The 17,347-nt window shown below is 46.5% G+C and overlaps 1 protein-coding gene across 10 annotated transcripts; it reads right to left on the bottom strand.

The window, feature by feature from the left end:
• Positions 1-4: 4 nt before the first annotated feature.
• On the bottom strand, positions 5-17,250 carry ITGB1BP1 (integrin subunit beta 1 binding protein 1). Of its 10 annotated transcripts, none has more exons than XM_074012385.1 (9): positions 16,260-17,250; positions 14,448-14,500; positions 14,037-14,188; positions 12,667-12,773; positions 8,223-8,301; positions 6,337-6,473; positions 1,937-2,029; positions 1,274-1,423; positions 5-731 (listed from the first exon to the last, which is right to left on the bottom strand). In XM_074012385.1, the coding sequence occupies exons 4-9, from the start codon at positions 12,736-12,738 to the stop codon at positions 660-662; spliced, it is 603 nt and encodes a 200-aa protein (XP_073868486.1). In that variant the 5' UTR covers positions 12,739-12,773; positions 14,037-14,188; positions 14,448-14,500; positions 16,260-17,250; the 3' UTR covers positions 5-659. The 10 variants fall into 10 exon arrangements, with proteins under 10 accessions (XP_073868486.1, XP_073868487.1, XP_073868488.1 ...); XM_074012386.1 differs by having other exon boundaries at positions 14,123-14,188; XM_074012387.1 differs by having other exon boundaries at positions 14,158-14,188.
• Positions 17,251-17,347: the final 97 nt, after the last annotated feature.

Raw genomic sequence — 17,347 nt, 5'->3', positions numbered from 1 at the left:
ATGGTTTTATTTTTAATGTTTTTAATCTTTAAAGTTTTATATATTGACAGTCCTTTAAAAAAAAAAGTACACTATCATACTGTACATGAGATCCTTCACATACTACTTTTAGCATGAGCGGTAATCCTTTAAGGTTCTCTTAACTCTAAGAATTGTGGTTTGCCAGCATGTTATCTTGACCAGACACTTCTGAAAATCTACTTTGTGTGTCTTAAGTTGCCAAGGTCACTGTTGCAAACCAGCATGAATCCTGGTCTCCTGTCCACACCTCTGCCAGAGAGAGGTCCATGCCAGTGATCCCACGTCACTGGGAAGCCACTACGGAACACATGTCATCAGTCTTCCTCAGGCAGGCCTTCAGTGTTTGTCACTGAAAGGACCTCTGGGACACCTAGGCTTCTGTGACACTTAGGTTAAGCTTATTTGAACTTGAAAAAGACAAATGAAGTTTTTTTATCCCAGAAAGTAGATGACTTCATTGAGAGTTAACTCACTGTAATATGACACATTTTAATAAACAGATGATCAGCATTTTACACAATCCATCTTCTTCAGAAAACCTAGAGCAAGGGATCACTTCATTATTTGCATAACACTTCAGCACCGCAGATTGAAAACAGCTGAACTTTCAGATGAAGCTGACTTCTTGATTGCAGGATTCAAGGTTTCTCAGATGTTAATACAGAGTCAAAAGCAGTGGATAAAACCTTGCAAATGGCTTGTGCTTGTTCCTACATAACGTGAAAAGATAGTAAGAGCAACATTCGCTGATCTCTTCATGAACTTAATTTGGCTAGCAGAGGCACACACCTAACCCTCTTAAGACCTCTCCTAAGCAAGCTGACAACACATGCCTGCCTAGGTCAGTGGAACCCACACTATGAGCTTCCCTGCACGTGGGCCCTTTGCCCTCCTTCAGAGAGGAGCAAACAGCGACTGCAGCCTGAGAAGGCTGATCACGCAGTCTAAGACGGCAACAGCTTTCGGAAATGGAGGGAGCCTTCGGCCCCTGGAGGATACGCTTTTCCTCAGCTGCTTTGTTTACCTTTTAAATCCAGGCACGAGTGAGTGCTGCCACTGGCCCTAACAGAAATGGTTCACACACCTGTGCTGTCTTGCCAGCTGGCTGACCTCCAGCCTAATATTCATTCCCTATCCCCAGGCCAGATATTCCATATATAATGGATCGTATTTCTTCAACCTTCAAAAACAACAGTAGTCCCTGGGTTTTGCGACGACCAGTAAGCAGCTAACCAAAGTAACAAAGTCTCACCAGGCTGTTGCACTGATAAACCCACAGGCTGTATTCTTCATTGCTTGCATCTGTGGTCTTCAGAGCCAGTAAGCTTTTTCCCGCCCCGAGACCATCATCGTAACACACCATCCGGATGATTAAGTAGAGAGCATGCCTGTGCAAAACATCCTGCAGAAGTCAGGCAAGATTCCGAGAGATCAGGACTCACATGTCTGTCAGTCCTAATGACACACCCTCCCAGGCAGAGTGAGGCTTGAAACAGCATATCCATAGGTTTCTCACCCCAAGGGATGTTCCTGTATGCTCAGTCTTGGGCAATTTGCCTTCAGGATCACGCCTTTTTAAATCCCAGCAAGACAACCTGACTACCCCAGTGTCTGTGCCCACCTTCCAAGCTGACAGCTACTCTTAATTGATGAGGGGCCCTTGGTTGAAAATGCATCCGGAGGCATCTGTGTGAGTTTGGGGGTCGGGGACAGGTTGCATGGACCCTTCCAACACAGGAGAGAAAAGGAGGCCCCTATTCACCCTAAGAAATTGGTCACGTTTAAGACCAACTGCCAGGACTGTTTACAAACCAATCACTGCAAACAGGAGTGGCCCTAATTAGAAGGGGGCTCTTAATGGCCTGAATTCCCTGTTATCTAAAACATAATTTTCTTAATAAATTATATTACTTACATATTGATCTGATGTTGATACTTTTATGCCATACTTGGAAACTCCCATAATAAATTCTTCCTCTGGAGGAACAAAAGGCAACTTTCCGTCTTGCTTTAAAGTAAAAATAAAGTATATGATAAAGATTAAAATTACATTATAGTCTTATTTCTGACTACTCGAGTATCTGGCCATCACAAGCCCAAACCCTTTAAATAATGTGGGGTACAGAGCCAGGCAAGAGTTTCTCTCCACAGAGGCAGAAGACACATTTCCCCCCATTTAAAAAAAGTTTATTTCTGAGACAGAGTCTCACTCTGTCGCCCAGGCTGTAGTGCAGTGGCATGATCTCAGCTCGGTGCAACCTCTGCCTCCTGGGTTCAAGTGAGCACATCTGGCTAGTTTTTGTATTTTTAGTACAGATGGATTGTATTTCATCACGTTGGCCAGGCTGGTCGTGAACTCCTGACCTCAAGTGATCCGCCCACCACAGCCTCCCAAAATGCTGGGATTACAGGCATGAGCCACCGTGTGGGCCATTAATTTATTTTTAAATACAGATGGTACTGCCTTAGGCTGGTCTTGAACTCTTCTTGGCCTCAGGTAACTCTCCCAAGTTGGTCTCCCAAAGTGCTGGCATTACAGGCATGAGCCACTGTGCCCAGCCCCATTTTTACAGCCCACAACTCTGAGCAAAATTCACATCCATCCCTTTCATGCATATTGTCTGTCTTGGTGTTAATCCTAATTACAAACTGAGCTGCCTCTCACAGATCCTGCTGAGGTTAAAATATCTACATTAGAAAAATTAAGGTCTTCACTTCCATAGTGTGGACCAGTGTTAGCACGTGGGATGATCAGGAAGCAGAGCCCACATACCCTGCCCAGATGGGAAGGCGTGTCTGGTGATCCCAGGCCTCAGGGCTTCGGGCTGGCAAGTGCTGCTGATGAGCAGTTACTCCACTCACAAAAACATGAATCGGAGTTTTGAGCTACTCAGAAACGGCAGATAATCCCTGACGGCTTCCCTACTGGACGATCCAGTCTCAGCTCCCAGACCGGAATACCACCTATTTCGTCTTCCCTAACATAAGACACTGTTGGCAACCTATGGATGTTCCATACTGTAAATGGTTTTGAGGAACCACTTGCTCACATTAAAGAAATCATAGTAAATAAGTTGCATCCACAATGTCACAGTACCCTCTTCCCAACTGCTTCCCACAGTAGGTTTAAAGCAATTCCAAGAATCACGGTATGGGATAACAGTCATGCTACTGTCAATACTGGAATTTTAGCAAGCAAAAATTCTATGGTGATATGAGAAATCGAGCAGTCCTTATAGGAATGCAAATAATGCTGGTGTATTTTTGAGAGGAAAATAATTGATCCTTCAGTACAACACTCAAACCAGTTATTGCTTTTATGGTAAGACCACACTGAACATTGCTGCTCGTTCTTGGAAACTACAACTTCAAGAGAAACCATGCATATAACAAAACCATTTTTTTTTCTCTTCAGCATCATAAAACATTGTAACAAAATGACCTTGAAAAACGAGATACTGGAGGAACTAATCTAGATGGTTTTCCAAGAACCAATCAACGAGGTTACCAGAGGACTTAATGTAGTTTGTTGGAATGACTTTACATTTCCAACAAATGCTGGATAATAATTTCACTCGTCCAGACTACCATGAGTTCTTTTTTTCTTGAGACGGAGTTTCGCTCTTGTCACCCAGGCTGTAGTGCAGTGGCGCGATATTGGCTCACTGCAACCTCCGCCTCCCAGGTTCAAGCAATTCTCATGCCTCAAGTCTCCCGAGTAGCTGGGATTACAGGCACGCGCCACCACGCCCAGCTAATTTTTTTGTATTTTTAGTAGAGATGGAGTTTCACCGTGTTAGGCAGGATGGTCTCGATCTCCTGACCTCGTGATCCGCCCACCTCAGCCTCCCAAAGTGCTGGAATTACAGACCTGAGCCACCGTGCCCAGCCCGAGTTCTCTCTTAAATGGCAATTTAGATTCACTGATGTTGTCCTTCAGACATAAGTATCTTCCTTTACTTTCATAAAGATATGAAACTTCATTTCAGATTTTTTGAGACGGTCTCACTGTTTTGTCACCCAGGCTAGAGTGCAGTGATAGAATGATGGCTCACTGCAACCCTGACCTCCTGGGCTCAAGGAATCCCCCTGCCTTGGCCTTCTGAGTATCTGGGACTACCAGTGCATAACACCACACTCAGCTGAATTTTTTAGATGTTTTGTAGGGACGGGGTCTTGCCCAGGTGGGTGTTTTTTTTTGTTTGAGACAGTCTCACTATGTCACCCAGGGCTAGAGTGCAGTGGCACAATCTTGGCTCACTGCAGCCTCTGCCTCCTGAGTTCAAGCAAGCAGTTCAACCTCAGCCTCCGGATTAGCTGGGATTATAGGCGTGCACCACCACGCCCAGCTGATTTTTGTATTTTTAGTAGAGATGGGGTTTTTGCTATATTGGCCAGGCTGGTCCTGAACTCTTGGCCTCAAGTGATCTGCCCGCCTTGGCCTCCCAACGTACAGGCATGAGCCACTGCACTCAACAATTTAATTTTTTTTTGTAGAAACGAGGTCTCACTGTGTTGCCCAGGCTGGTTTTGAACTCCTGGGTTCAGGTGATCTCCCCACTCTGCCTCCCAAAATGCTGGGATTACAGGCGTGAGCCACCATGCCCTGCCACGTTATATTTCATATTCTCATTCTCCATGATTTAAGAGATTACACATTCTTCAGATTAACACTCTCTGAAGTTAAGGAATCTTTTTATTGCAGTAATATCCCTCTTTTAATGCGCACATAAAAATGTAATTTCGTTTTCTAGAAACTCCAGAAACAATTTACTTTCTTTTTTTCCTCTCATTACCGAATTCACTAAGTCTTTTGGCTCATGCACTTCCACCACTGGCAAGGGTACAGATTTTATAAAATTTCATGCTTATATAGTTTACACCTTATACTTTTGATTTAATTTTCCTTCTTAATTTTCCTTCATGATGATTATTTTTTATCGTCTTGATTTTATCTTTTTGAAACTCACTCATCTCAATTCTTGTTAGAAACCTTGCATGAATAAACAGATATGTTAGGTCGACATCATTATGAATTAGATTATTCAGAGACAAAACTGGTCTGATGGTGGTACGGTGAGGTTGTGCCAGATTATTTTAAAAGAAGAACCTAAGGAATATAACCAGTCACCACAATACCACAATCAGCTCCTCATTTAAATAGGATTGATCAGCCCCATAAAGAAAGTATTAATAGGCCAGGCACAGTGGCTCAGGCCTGTAATCCCAGCATTTTCGGAGGCAGAGGCAGGTGGATCACTTGAGGTCAGGGGTTCACAACCAGCTTGGGCAACACAGTGAAACCCCATCTGTACTAAAATACGAAAAATTAGCCGGGTGTGGCAGCACGCGCCTGTAGTCCCAGCTACTCAGGAAGCTGAGGCAGGAGAATCGCTCGAACCCGAGAGGTGGAGGCTGCAGTGGGGCGAGATCACGCCACTGCACTCCAGCCTGGGTGACAGAGCAAGACTGTCTCAAAAAAAAAAAAAAAGGATTCACCAGGTGTGGTGGCTCACGCCTGTAATCCCAACACTTTGGGAGGCCGAGGCGGGTGAATCACAAGGGCAGGAGTTCGAGACGAGCCTGACCAACATGGTGAAACCCCATCTCTGCTAAAAATACAAAAATCAGCCAGGCATGGTGGCCAGCGCCTATAATCCCAGCTACTCAGGTGGCTGAGGTGGGAGAATCTCTTGAACCTGGGAGGCGGAGGTTGCAATGAGCTGAGATCGCACCACTGCACTCCAGCCTGGGCAACAGAGCAAGACTCCATCTCAAAAAAAAAAAAAAAAAATTAAAAAGTACTGTGGGCCGGCCGCAGTGGCTCACGCCTACAATCCCAGCGCTTTGGGAAGCCGAGGTGGGCAGATCACCTGAGGTCGGGAGTTCAAGACCAGCCTGACCAACATGGAGAAACCCTGTCTCTACTAAAAGTACAAAATTAGCTGGGCATGGTGACGGGCGCCTGTAATCCCAACTACTCGGGAGGCTGAGGCAGGAGAATTGCTTGAACCCGGGAGGCAGAGATTGCAGTGAGCCAAGATCATGCCATTGCACTCCAGCCTGGGCAACAAAAGCGAAACTCCGTCTCAAAAAAAAAAAAAAGTACCGTGTTGGAAGGAAGGAACGGCGCCCGTGTTCCTACGCGGCTCAGCGCTCACGCTCATGTGCAGTGGTGATGCGGGGGCTTCCAGTCCAGAGCAAGTGGAGCGGCACCCAGTGGACCCGAGGAGTGAGCCTTTGCCCCAAAGCCACGAGCTGGCTCCCCAGACTCTCAGAACCAGAGAGTTAAGGAATTTTTTTTTTTTTTTTTACCTGGGCAACGTCTATATAATTTATCAGGTCTAATGGCCCTTCAAGGCCTTTTCCCTCAGAGAGTTTCAGTTTCTCAATCGCACCAACATATTTTATTCGAAATTCTGCGCAGGTATCTGAATTATTGTTGCTTTGTCCTAAAGATGAAAGAAAAGTGGTAAGACTTCAGAAGAAATATCTGCATTACAGGGTATCCTCAGTCCCTTCCCAAATAAAAACCAGACAGTCATTAGAACACAACCACTAATTACAAATTTTATAATGCAAAATATTTGTATATAATGGGGAAGAACTTAAAATTTCACTAACCCTTTATGACTCATGGTATACTAAATATAATATACAAAGGTCTCAATAATAGGAATAAATATTAACCTTCCCTTCAAAACAAACAGTAAAGAAAAGGTTACTACATAATGATTACCTTTTTGATGCATGATATTTATTTTTGGTTCTTTGTCCCTCTTCACCATTTTTTTTCCCCTGTAGAGACAGGGTCTCACTACATTGCCCAGGCTGGTCTTAAACTCCTGGGCTCAAGCGATCCTCCCACCTTGGCCTCCCAAAGTGCTGGAATTACAGGCATGATCCACCGTGCCTGGCCTACCATGTTAGCTTTCTTTCCTCATTCAGGAAGCCTACTCTTCCTCTACCATTCCATCAGAAAAGACCACATAGTTTTTCTTTTTAATGTCGATGGAATAATGCCAGGCAGGAAGTCTCTTAACCTAACAGCAACGGTTGAAGAGTTGTGTGTGTGCCACAAAATCTAGCCAATACAAAAACTACTACAAACGACTTATAATCTCAACCATATTAAGGAAATACTATATGATTACTTTTAGGTTATGTAATAAAAAGATGCCCACAACTTTAATAATTTTAAAGGCATTTGGCAGTAAAGACAATGGACTTAATGCTCCAACATTCTCTGTTACAGATTCACTAGGACAATTCCTGAGAGAAAAAGAGGAATTTGGACAAGAAAATGAATATATTTCCAGTTAGCCACCAGCTACTTAGGGAGCTTGGGTTAGAAGTCACCTCTTGATTTCTTTTCTTTTTTTTTTTGAGACGGAGTCTCGCTCTGTCGCCCAGGCTGGAGTGCAGTGGTGTGATTCGCAGCTCACTGCAACCTCCACCTCTGGGTTCAAGCAATTCTCCTGCCTCAGCCTCCCGAGTAGCTGGGATTACAAGCATGCGCCACCACGCCCAGCTAATTTTTTGTATTTTTAGTAGAGACGGGGTTTCACCATGTTGGCCAGGCTAGTCTCAAACTCCTGACCTCAGGTGATCCACCTGCCTTGGCCTCCCAAAGTGCTGGGATTATAGGCGTGAGCCAACACGCCCAGCCTGTTTCTAAGGATCTACTAATTTTGGGCAGCTGCATAAATATCTACAAGGGTCTGGGCCAGATCCTCCCCTTAATTACTTGTGTTGGTGGTGGTCATGAGCTGGTGAATCTCTGGGTTCCTTGGGGTAAATGAATGGCTCCTTAGCCCTTTAATCACCAAGATATTTGCCCTATTCCCCATAGACAACGTAAGTCCAATGGAATTCACCTTCTGCCACCCCATTTCTTTTAATTTTTGTGGGTACATAGTAGGTGTATGTATTTATTGCCACCTCATTTCTTTAAAAACTATTTTGAAACTTCCAGTTTGCCCATGTGCCTGTGCCAATCTCCAAAGGCTATGTGGTTCCCCAATCACACCACACCCTCAGCCCATGTCCCACCAAATCTGGGTCCACTTCTAAACTCTTGTCAAAAGTGGCAAAGGAGAGGAAGAAAGCCACAAATACTGAAGAACTCGCGCTACCCCAGTAAAACCACAAGAACATCAGTGAAAAGCACAGACAATCAATGATCCAACCCTTTTCTGTACCTGAGCTTTTGGTGGAATCTGTGTCGAGGCTGGCCACCGTGCTGGATCGTGAAAGACCCCCAAGGCTAGAATCTACAGACTGAGAAACAGAAAAACAAGTAAAAAACCTCCACAGAAGCAGCCGTGTCTTCTCTGAAGTCCTCTAACCCATTCAAATTATTTATTAGAGTTGAGCTGACATATACGAAATCATGCCAATTATTCAGGCATATCGACTGTGACAGATTTTTCTTAAGACAAATTCTGCAACAAACTTCAAAAAAAAAAAAATCACATAATCCCAACTGTTCGTTCGTCCCACGACATAATATTGGATAAACGTGGTGGCAATATTCTTAGTCTAAATCGAAGCCATTACCACCACCTCCTTACAAGATGCCTTCTAAGAATATTCTTGTGAACATCTCGCCTTGCTTTCACATTAGTTCCACTGAACCCAAAACAAACCCTGTGCAGAAAGCCAGGCAAGGACCATGATCCCTGCTTAATAAACGAGGAAGGAGACAGAGACGTTTAGTGACTTATCCAAGGTAACATCTAGTAAATGGCTCCGATCTCAAACCTAGGTCTCTTAATTCTAGGTCTCCGGTCCAGTGCTTCTGCAATTATTCCAACTCATGTCTGGCCTGCAGCAGGAATTCAGGGGCTAACTGGCAGAGAAGAGTAGACTATCATGTGAACTGTCACAAAAAAACAACACAACTGTTGAGCAAAATAGAATGATATGTAAAGGGAGTTTGTTCCTCAGAGCTATATTCCCAGTTTCTTTAGAAATAATATTCTGTGGCCGGGCGTGGTGGCTGACACCTGTAATCCCAGTACTTTGGGAGGCTGAGGCGGGTGGATCACCTGAGGACAGGAGTTCGAAACCAGCCTGGCCAACGTGGTGAAACCCCGTCTCTACTAAAAAAAAAAAAAATACAGCTGGGCATGGTGGCTCACACCTGTAATCCCAGCACTTTGGGAGGCTGAGGGGTGTGGATCACCTGAGGTCAGGAGTTCGAGACCAGCCTGGCCCACATGGTAAAACCCCGTCTCTAACCAAAAATACAAAACTTAGCTGGGTACGGTGGCGGGTGCTTATAATCCCAGCTACTCAGGAGGCTGAGGCATGAGAATCGCTTGAACCTGGGAGTCAGAGGTTTCAGTGAGCTGAGATCACGCCACTGCACTCCAGCTTGGGCAATAAGAGCGAAACTCCGTCTCAAAACAAACAACAACAACAAAACACAATACAAAAATTAGCCAGGCGTGGTGGCACATGCCTATAGTCTCAGCTACTTGGCAGGCTGAGGCAGGAAAATTGCTTGAACCCGGAGGCAGAGGTTGCAGTGAGCCGAGATCACGCCACTGCACTCCAGCCTGGGCAACAGAGCGAGGCTCCGTCTCCAAAAATAAAAATAAAACAAGACATTGGGCCACACAGGTGAGATTCCCCTGCGGAGTCCTCACGCTTAAGGCTGAGGAAGTGGCAGTAGGGAGGTTCTGTGTTGACCAGTTCCAGGAGTTCAAAAACTTCCAAGAACATGGTTCGCTTCCCCATTCTACGGCTGCACAGGACTCCTACAATGTCAGGTTTCTGTGCTTCTGGTTACAACGCCACCCACCAGCTCCGCCACGCCGAGATATGCCAGCTCACCCTGCCCTGACTGGAAACTGAGTGGCAGTCGTGTGTCTCTGTCTCATTCACGTGTGGCTGTTATTTAACAGCATGGCACATGTGGGGCATGGGAGGCCGGCAGGCACCCAGGATGAAAAGTCTAGGGAGGCATCTCCTGAGGGGGCCTTGTGCGACCCTGTGAGACGCCTCCTTCCATGCTGTGCCTCACCCTGGTCCTGGGACTGAGTGAACACACAGCTTTAAAATTAGAGCACTCACAAGGGTGGAAAATCATGAAGAGGCTGTTCAGACCGGACTCGGCCTCCAGCTTCCTGCCTGTGCCTGGGATGTCTAACTCCCTTCCTCATTTATGCCTATTTGACCTGTATTCCTCATTTATGCCTATTTGACCTGTATTCCTCATTTATGCCTATTTGACCCATATATTTTAAGGTCTCATTCACTAACCGCTTTTTTCGGGAAGACTTCTGTGATGGTTAATTTTATATATCAACTTCTCTGGGTTAAGTACCCAGATATTTGGTCAAATACAAGTCAAGACATTGCCGTGAAGGTGTTTCTTTAAATGAGATTAACGTCTACCCCAGCAGACACGGAGCACAGCAGAGGACCCTCCACAGTGTGGGTGGGCCTCATCCAAGCAGGTGAAGGCCTTAAAGGAAAAAGACTCAGGCTCCCGAGGAGGAGAGTCTGCCTCCAGCTGCCTCCAGGCTGCCTTTGGGCTCAAGCTGCCACTTCCACTCCCAGGGGTCTCCAGCCCGCCCGCCCTGCAGATTGTGGACTTGCAGCCCCCACAGTCACATCAGCCAATTCTTCAAAATAAACCTTGAAAATACAACAAAATCTCTCTCTAGGATAGAAACACATCCTACTGGTTCTCTGGAGAACTCCAACTAATACAACTTCCTCCACAACTTTAGGCCTATCATCTCCCCAGTCTCGGAATCCCCGAAGCAGTATTTGTCATTACCTCACACACCTTCGTGTTCTCTGAATTATTCACTGTCTCTGGGTATCAATCATGTCTCAAGTGGTATCTGGCACCCAGGCAGAAACACCTGGAGTGAATCACTTTTTCTGCCTCCCACAGCACCTGCTATCTTAAGGCTTTAAGCTTTGGTGACTCTTTTCCGCATACTCCACAAGCCATCGTCATCCATCCACAGGTCCCATGAGTGCCCACCTGGAACTCTCTGCAGAACCTGAGGTCTTAGCACTTCCTTCACACCCCGTCCAAGCCCCCATCATCTCTCAGGTACTTACTACATCCTCCCCAGCAGTCTCTGCTCCTGCCCTTGCCCTGCTCATAGTGGCCAAAGTGACCCCCAACAAAACTTACGTAAGATTCTGTCACTCCCTGGCCCCAGGTGCCCCCGCTTTACTTCTCAGAGTAAAATCCCAGGTCTTCACAACACCTGCACCTGCCCTGCCCAGGCCACGCTGGTCTCCCTGCTGCCCCCTAAACACACAGGCTCGCTCCTCCCATGGGCCTTTGCTCTCTCCTCTCCCTGAACCACGATCCTTCCAGATCTTATCATGGCCCCACTTCTCCTCTAGGCCCCTGCTCAAATGCCACCAAGAAAACAAGGCCTTTTCTCGGGAGGAGGAGCAGCAAAAAAAATAAATAAAATAAGACCTTCTCTTTTCTTTGAGACAGAATCTTGCTCTGTCGCCCAGGCTGGAGTCCAGTGGTGTGATCTTGGCTCACCGCAACCTTCGCCTCCTGGTTCAAGCAATTCTCCTGTCTTGGCCTCCCGAGTAGCTGGGACTACAGGTGTGTGCCACCACGCCCAGTTAATTTTTGTATTTTTAGTAGAGATGGGGTTTCACCATTTTGGCCAGGTTGGTCTCAAACTCCTGACCTCAGGTGATCTGCCCACCTTGGCTCCCAAAGGCATGGGCCACTGTGCCCGGCCTGAAAATAAGACCTTTTCTACCAGACTGTTGAACACTGCCCCTCTCCCAATCTCCCACCCCGTCCATTCCTGTAGTTTCTTCCTCCCGTGTTAGTTTCCACGATCTGAAACTCTCTATTTTACTTATTTCTTCAGTATTTTCTGCCCCATCTGAAACGGAAGCTCTGGGGCCAGGGATTTTTTCCCTCCCCCTAACCACTCTATTTTATGCCCCTTAAACAGAGTTTGGCATACAGCCGTGCTCAGTAAATACTCGGTGAATGAATGAGTGTTCACGTGCCATTGTCCAGGAGGTAGAAATAAAAATGCTATTCTTCTAAACACCAACAAAATTGGTGTCAAAAACCTAGAACAAATATAATGCAGCTATCTTTGTACTCTTATATTGAAAAATATCTGTCAGTCAAAAAGAAATCACTTCATTCTTTGAGACAAAAGTTGCCAGTTGAATAGCTCCTCAAAGGTTTGTTCGGCATGAACAAATCCATGCTTACCTTCCAACAGCATTCGAACTCTCTAGTATACAGGTATCTGCCAATCTCACTCTTAAGTGAAACTAATTATGCACACCACAAGCCCTAGAATTCAAGAGGTCCAGCCCCTTAATGCCTGCAATTTCTATCATTTCAAAATTTTTTAAATCAGTGCTTATTTCAACGAGACCAAACTAGATGGGTCATGTCCCATCTAGTTTAATGGATTTAAGAATTTCAGAAAACCTACCAAAACAGATAAAATGAAGCTAAGCATAGAATGCATCTCTAGTGCAAAAAGTAAATGTAAAAACACACCTAGTTTGAAGATTATCAGGAGGTCTGCCCATGGTCAGTATCCTCCATACAATATCAGCTAGAAGAAACAAAACTCTCCCTGCTTTATGACTCTGTTCCAAATTCCATTTCCCTACCTTGCTCTTAGTACTGATTTCGCTACTTTGGGAACTGCTACTACTGTGTCGTTTTTTGCCTTTGCGAAACATTTTTCAACACCATTTCTTGATCCAGAGAAGATCCCCTGAAAAAACAAATATTGGTGACAGTTACATCGGGAAAAGCAACTTTTTTTTTTTTTTTTAAGAGACAGAGTCTTGCTCTTACTCAGGTTGGAGTGCAGTGGCACAAACATGGCTCTCTGCAGTCTCAACCTCCTGGGATCAAGTGATCCTCCCACCTCAGCCTCCCCGAGTCGCTGGGACTACAGGCATGTGCCACTATACTCAGCTAATTTCATTTTTTGTAGAGACAGGATCTTGCCATGTTGGCCAGGCTGGTCTCAAACTCCTGCTCTCAGGTGATCCTCCCCCCTTGGCCTCCCAAAGTGCTGGGATTACAGGTGTGAGCCACCATGCCCAGCCAGGAAAAGCAACTTTGATATTGGTTACAGCTACATCAGGAAATGCAACATTAAATCACTTTATGCATAATAGAAATAAAAATCATCAATTCCTTCCAGTTCCATGGGTGTGTTCCTTTTCTATAAAACATAAAACCTTTCCTTTGGATACTATTCCTTTTCATTCTTTCCTATTAAATTACAAAAAATTAACCCAATAAGCAAAAAAAGGCAGAAACCTTGGCCTAGAGGTGTGAAAAGCACTTTTCTCAAGTATTAGACATGTCGCCTAGTTCTCAAAATTTCAAGGGCCTTACTTCTCTTCAATGGATTCAAGATTTTAGCAAAATATGCTGTAACACATTGGATTTTCAGCCGAGATACTGAGATTCAGTAAGCCTCTCAGCTTCACATTCTATACTTGGTAGGGTTAAGATATATACACCTCTCAGAAATGTGCATTTTTCTGGAAGTTTTGAAATGCCTTTAAGTAACAGCTGACACAAAGACCTTCCTAGGTGCCAGCGCCTCACCCCCCTCTCTACTAAGGGCAGCTAAGGAGATGACCTTGCTTCCCAGAGTCTATGTTACACATTTCTTTTTTTTGAAATTAATAAATAATGCCTTGGAAACGTAAGATTCATCCTTGCCGATTGCATAGGAGAGCATAGATTATACTTGGCACATTAACTAACCTATATGAAGCTGCATAGCTCACAGAACTCCCGGGACAGTTACACTGTCACAGCCTCATGATAACCTTGTGACATATTCATTTGCTCTACTGATGCTTTTTAAGGGCAAACCATATGCCACACACTCTGCAGGGCTCTAACCCTCAAGGGGCTCGCAGAAGGTGGGCTGTAATCTGCCTTTTACAGATGAGGGAACTGTGACATGTCTTTCAAGAGGATTTATGAGTAAGATAACCTGACCAATTTTTACCAAAAACTGTGTTCTCCAGAGGGAACAAGAAAATCTGCTTGCTCTAGAATTGAACACTATTTGACCGTCTTCAAGGTCCCACATACAGCGGTCTGCAGAGAGAGTTTCCTTTCATTCTGACCTGGGCGATGCTTTTCAGAGAAACAATGCACCTGATGAAGGAAAAAGAATGAGTGACTCAGGCAGCAGTCAATGAAAGCCCCTGCTGCAACCCAGAGATTCTCTGTATTTGGAGACCCCACTCTAAGCCCACTTACTAGGGGATGACATTAGGCCACTTGCCCGAGTCTGACCCCTGAGTCCAAGCTTTTTAATCAGCCTCATCATCAGATTTATTTCTATGTTTTTGCTGTGGGGTATCAGGAAAATCTGATTTAGTCATTCATTTCTGGATAGTCAGTGAGCACCTACCAAATGCCAGGGACGCATCAGTGAACCAAACGAAGCCCCTGACCTCAAGGAGGCTGTTCTCAGCGGGAGGAGACATACCAACAAGAAAAACACACATAAAACATGTTATTAGGAAACAACTGCTATGAGGAAAACTAAGAGAAGTTAAGGAGACACAGACGGAAGGAAGGAAGGGGTGGGTATTCCAGAAAAAGATGCTCTAGATCTTTTTCTGAATGAAGTGAGGGCAGCCATAAATAGCCTGGAGGCAATGCTGTGCAGGTGGAGACGGCGCCCAAGGGAATAGTCAAGGCTGTCTGGGAGCAGGACAGCAATGGGCCCAGACAAAGTGCCACAGAAGGCCAGGCAGGCTGTGATAACAGTGGACTTTAAGAGGAAGACTCTAAAGGTTTTTTTATTTATTTTTTGCTTATCTGCTGTGATCTTCCGGAATGGAGACTTTTAAAAAGCAGTTTAGCGACACAATTAGGTGTCTTCTGTTTTTTAAACAACGACCCTGGCTGCCAGGCAGGGAACTAACTCCATAGGATAAGAGTAAAAAGAGAGAGATGCGTTGGAAGACGACTGCGGGTGATTGCTGCAAAGGAGAACCTTACCAGCACAGGACACTAGTCAGTGAGAGACGGCAGGAGAGCCTTATTCCAAGGCCTGCACAAAACGAGGTTAATGTAGCAGCATAAAGTGCCATGTTAATGGCGCTGATGGGTTAAAATGTTGATGTATATAACGTATTTAAGCATCAGATACTTCAGTATATATAAATACATATTTACATAAAGGTAACAATTTTAAATATGATTTAAATTTTAAATCAAAACATTTTAAAAACAAAATGTGATTCTACTGTTAGTGCAATCCTGAAGTGTCTCCTCAAATCCCTTGATATGAAAATCATGACACCACAATGCCTCAGCAACTCCTTAAGGCTTTCTTTTCATCATCAACCCGGGGGCTTAGGAAAAAGCAGCATTTATTAAAGTCTTTGATATCTGCTGCAATTTTGATGCATGTTCTCAAGCAAATCGTTTTTGCCTCAAAATTACTCATGCATCAAAATGAGGCCAACGATCCTGATTGGCGACTGGATGCTCCGCAGGCTCGTCAAATGCAAAGATGTCTCAAGCTGAAACCATCATCCTCCCCTCCAGATCTGCTCCTCTCCTCTTCTCTCCCCGTTAGGAAATTCTATTATTGCTGGGGGAAGCCAGGAAATCATGAATTCCTTGCTGTCCTTCAGGCCCCATATCCAATCTGGCACCAAGACCCACTGTATACCCCACCGGAAGAGCTCTCTGAGCCAGCTCTCCACCAGGCCCCATGTCATCCTAGACCATGGGCACAGACACCATTTTTTTAGAATCTGATCAATGTGATGGATACTCACCCTACAAAAATACACATCCATACAAAATTTGGCATGAATTTAAGGAATTCACAAACCCAAGGATATTGCGTGGGTAAGGGACCTTGTCCTACTGGATTCCCTAACATTTTAAATCCACCCCACACTGCAGCCAAAACGATTAAAATGATTTCTTTCAAACATAAATCTAATGCCACTAGCCTGCTGAAAATCTTTCACTGGTTCTCCAAAGTCAGAGATCAAAGTCAACGTTCTTCAGCAGGACACACCAGGTCCTCCAGGACGCAGCTCCTAACCACCTTTCCACTTCCATCCTCCACAACCCGGGCACAGTTCATTGATCTCAGCAAGGCAAAGCTGCTCGTGGTTCTCAGGGCGATGCTCCAGTCGCCCCTGCTTTGCAGCGCCCGGGACACCCTTCACCTTTCAGGCACTTGGCTACCTCTTACCTTTCAAGGCCCCTTTCAGGCTGCAGGCCTTCCTGGGATCTCAAGGCTGGGCTCAGGGACCCACAGCTTCAGTGTACCCCTGATCACAGCGCCACGATCTGCTGTGGTCTCTGATCTCACTCTCCCAGCTGCACGCTGGTCAAAGGCGGAGCTCAGGGACTCCTCTCTGCACAGCCAGGGCGCCTGGCAGGGGACGCGCTTACTGAAGCCGAGAACTTTCTGGGGTGTCTGTGACACCCCAACAGCAATTCCCAAGTACCAAACGCCTACCACGTGCCATGCACGGTGCTAGGTGCACAGATCCCTCTCACCCTCACTGACCAGCAAGCCTGAAGGATAACAGCCCCTTTCAAACGAGGATGCCAAAGCGCCCGAAGAGTCAGTGACCTGCCCAGGGTCACCAGGGTAAGGACGGATGGGGCCAAGCTCAGGGCCTAGGGAGAGCCGGCTCCAAAGTTCCTCCCAGACGCCAGCCTGCTTGGCACCTGTCTGTCACCGTGATGGAGCACCTTCCACCTGCTGGGTGCGGAGGATGTGACAGCGAAGGAGACAGACAACCCCGACCCTGAGAGGCGGGAGGCGGCCGAAACGAGGCAGAGGAAGAGGCAGGGAAACGGCCCGCGCTGCCCGCCTTGCCTCCTCTCCCGGCTGGCAGCGGCTCCGGAAGCTACAGTCCACAACGCCCACGCCCGACCCGCAGTTCCAGGCGCCTCCACCCGCGCCCCGGGAGCGCGGACCCGCAGAGAACGCAGCCGGAGCCCAGGCATCCCTCCCCCGCCCTCCCTGCGGCCCCACCCATCCTTCCCGGCCGTCCGCGCCGCTCTCGGGGCCGTGTTCCCGTCAGGCCTCCGCGAGCTCGGCCCCGAGTGGGACGAGGGCTGGGCGCTCACCTCGCAGCCGCGGGCCCATCCTCCGGTTGCGGGCTTCGGGGTCCGCGTGGGAGCGCCGCGGCCTCCGGCACCCAGGCAGCTACTCCCGTTCCCGCTCCAGCGCCGGCTTTTCCAACGCTCCTGCCCACGTCCGCCGGGCCCCGCCTCCGAGACTAAGCGCAGGCGCAGTCCTGACGTCCCGCCCCCGGTTCCAGGACC

The sequence above is a fragment of the Macaca fascicularis genome, chromosome 13 (assembly GCF_037993035.2).
Source record: "Macaca fascicularis isolate 582-1 chromosome 13, T2T-MFA8v1.1".
Taxonomy (NCBI): Eukaryota; Metazoa; Chordata; class Mammalia; order Primates; family Cercopithecidae; genus Macaca; species Macaca fascicularis.
The sequence above is the reverse complement of the archived record's forward strand: the minus strand, read 5'-3'. Positions and strand labels throughout refer to the sequence as shown.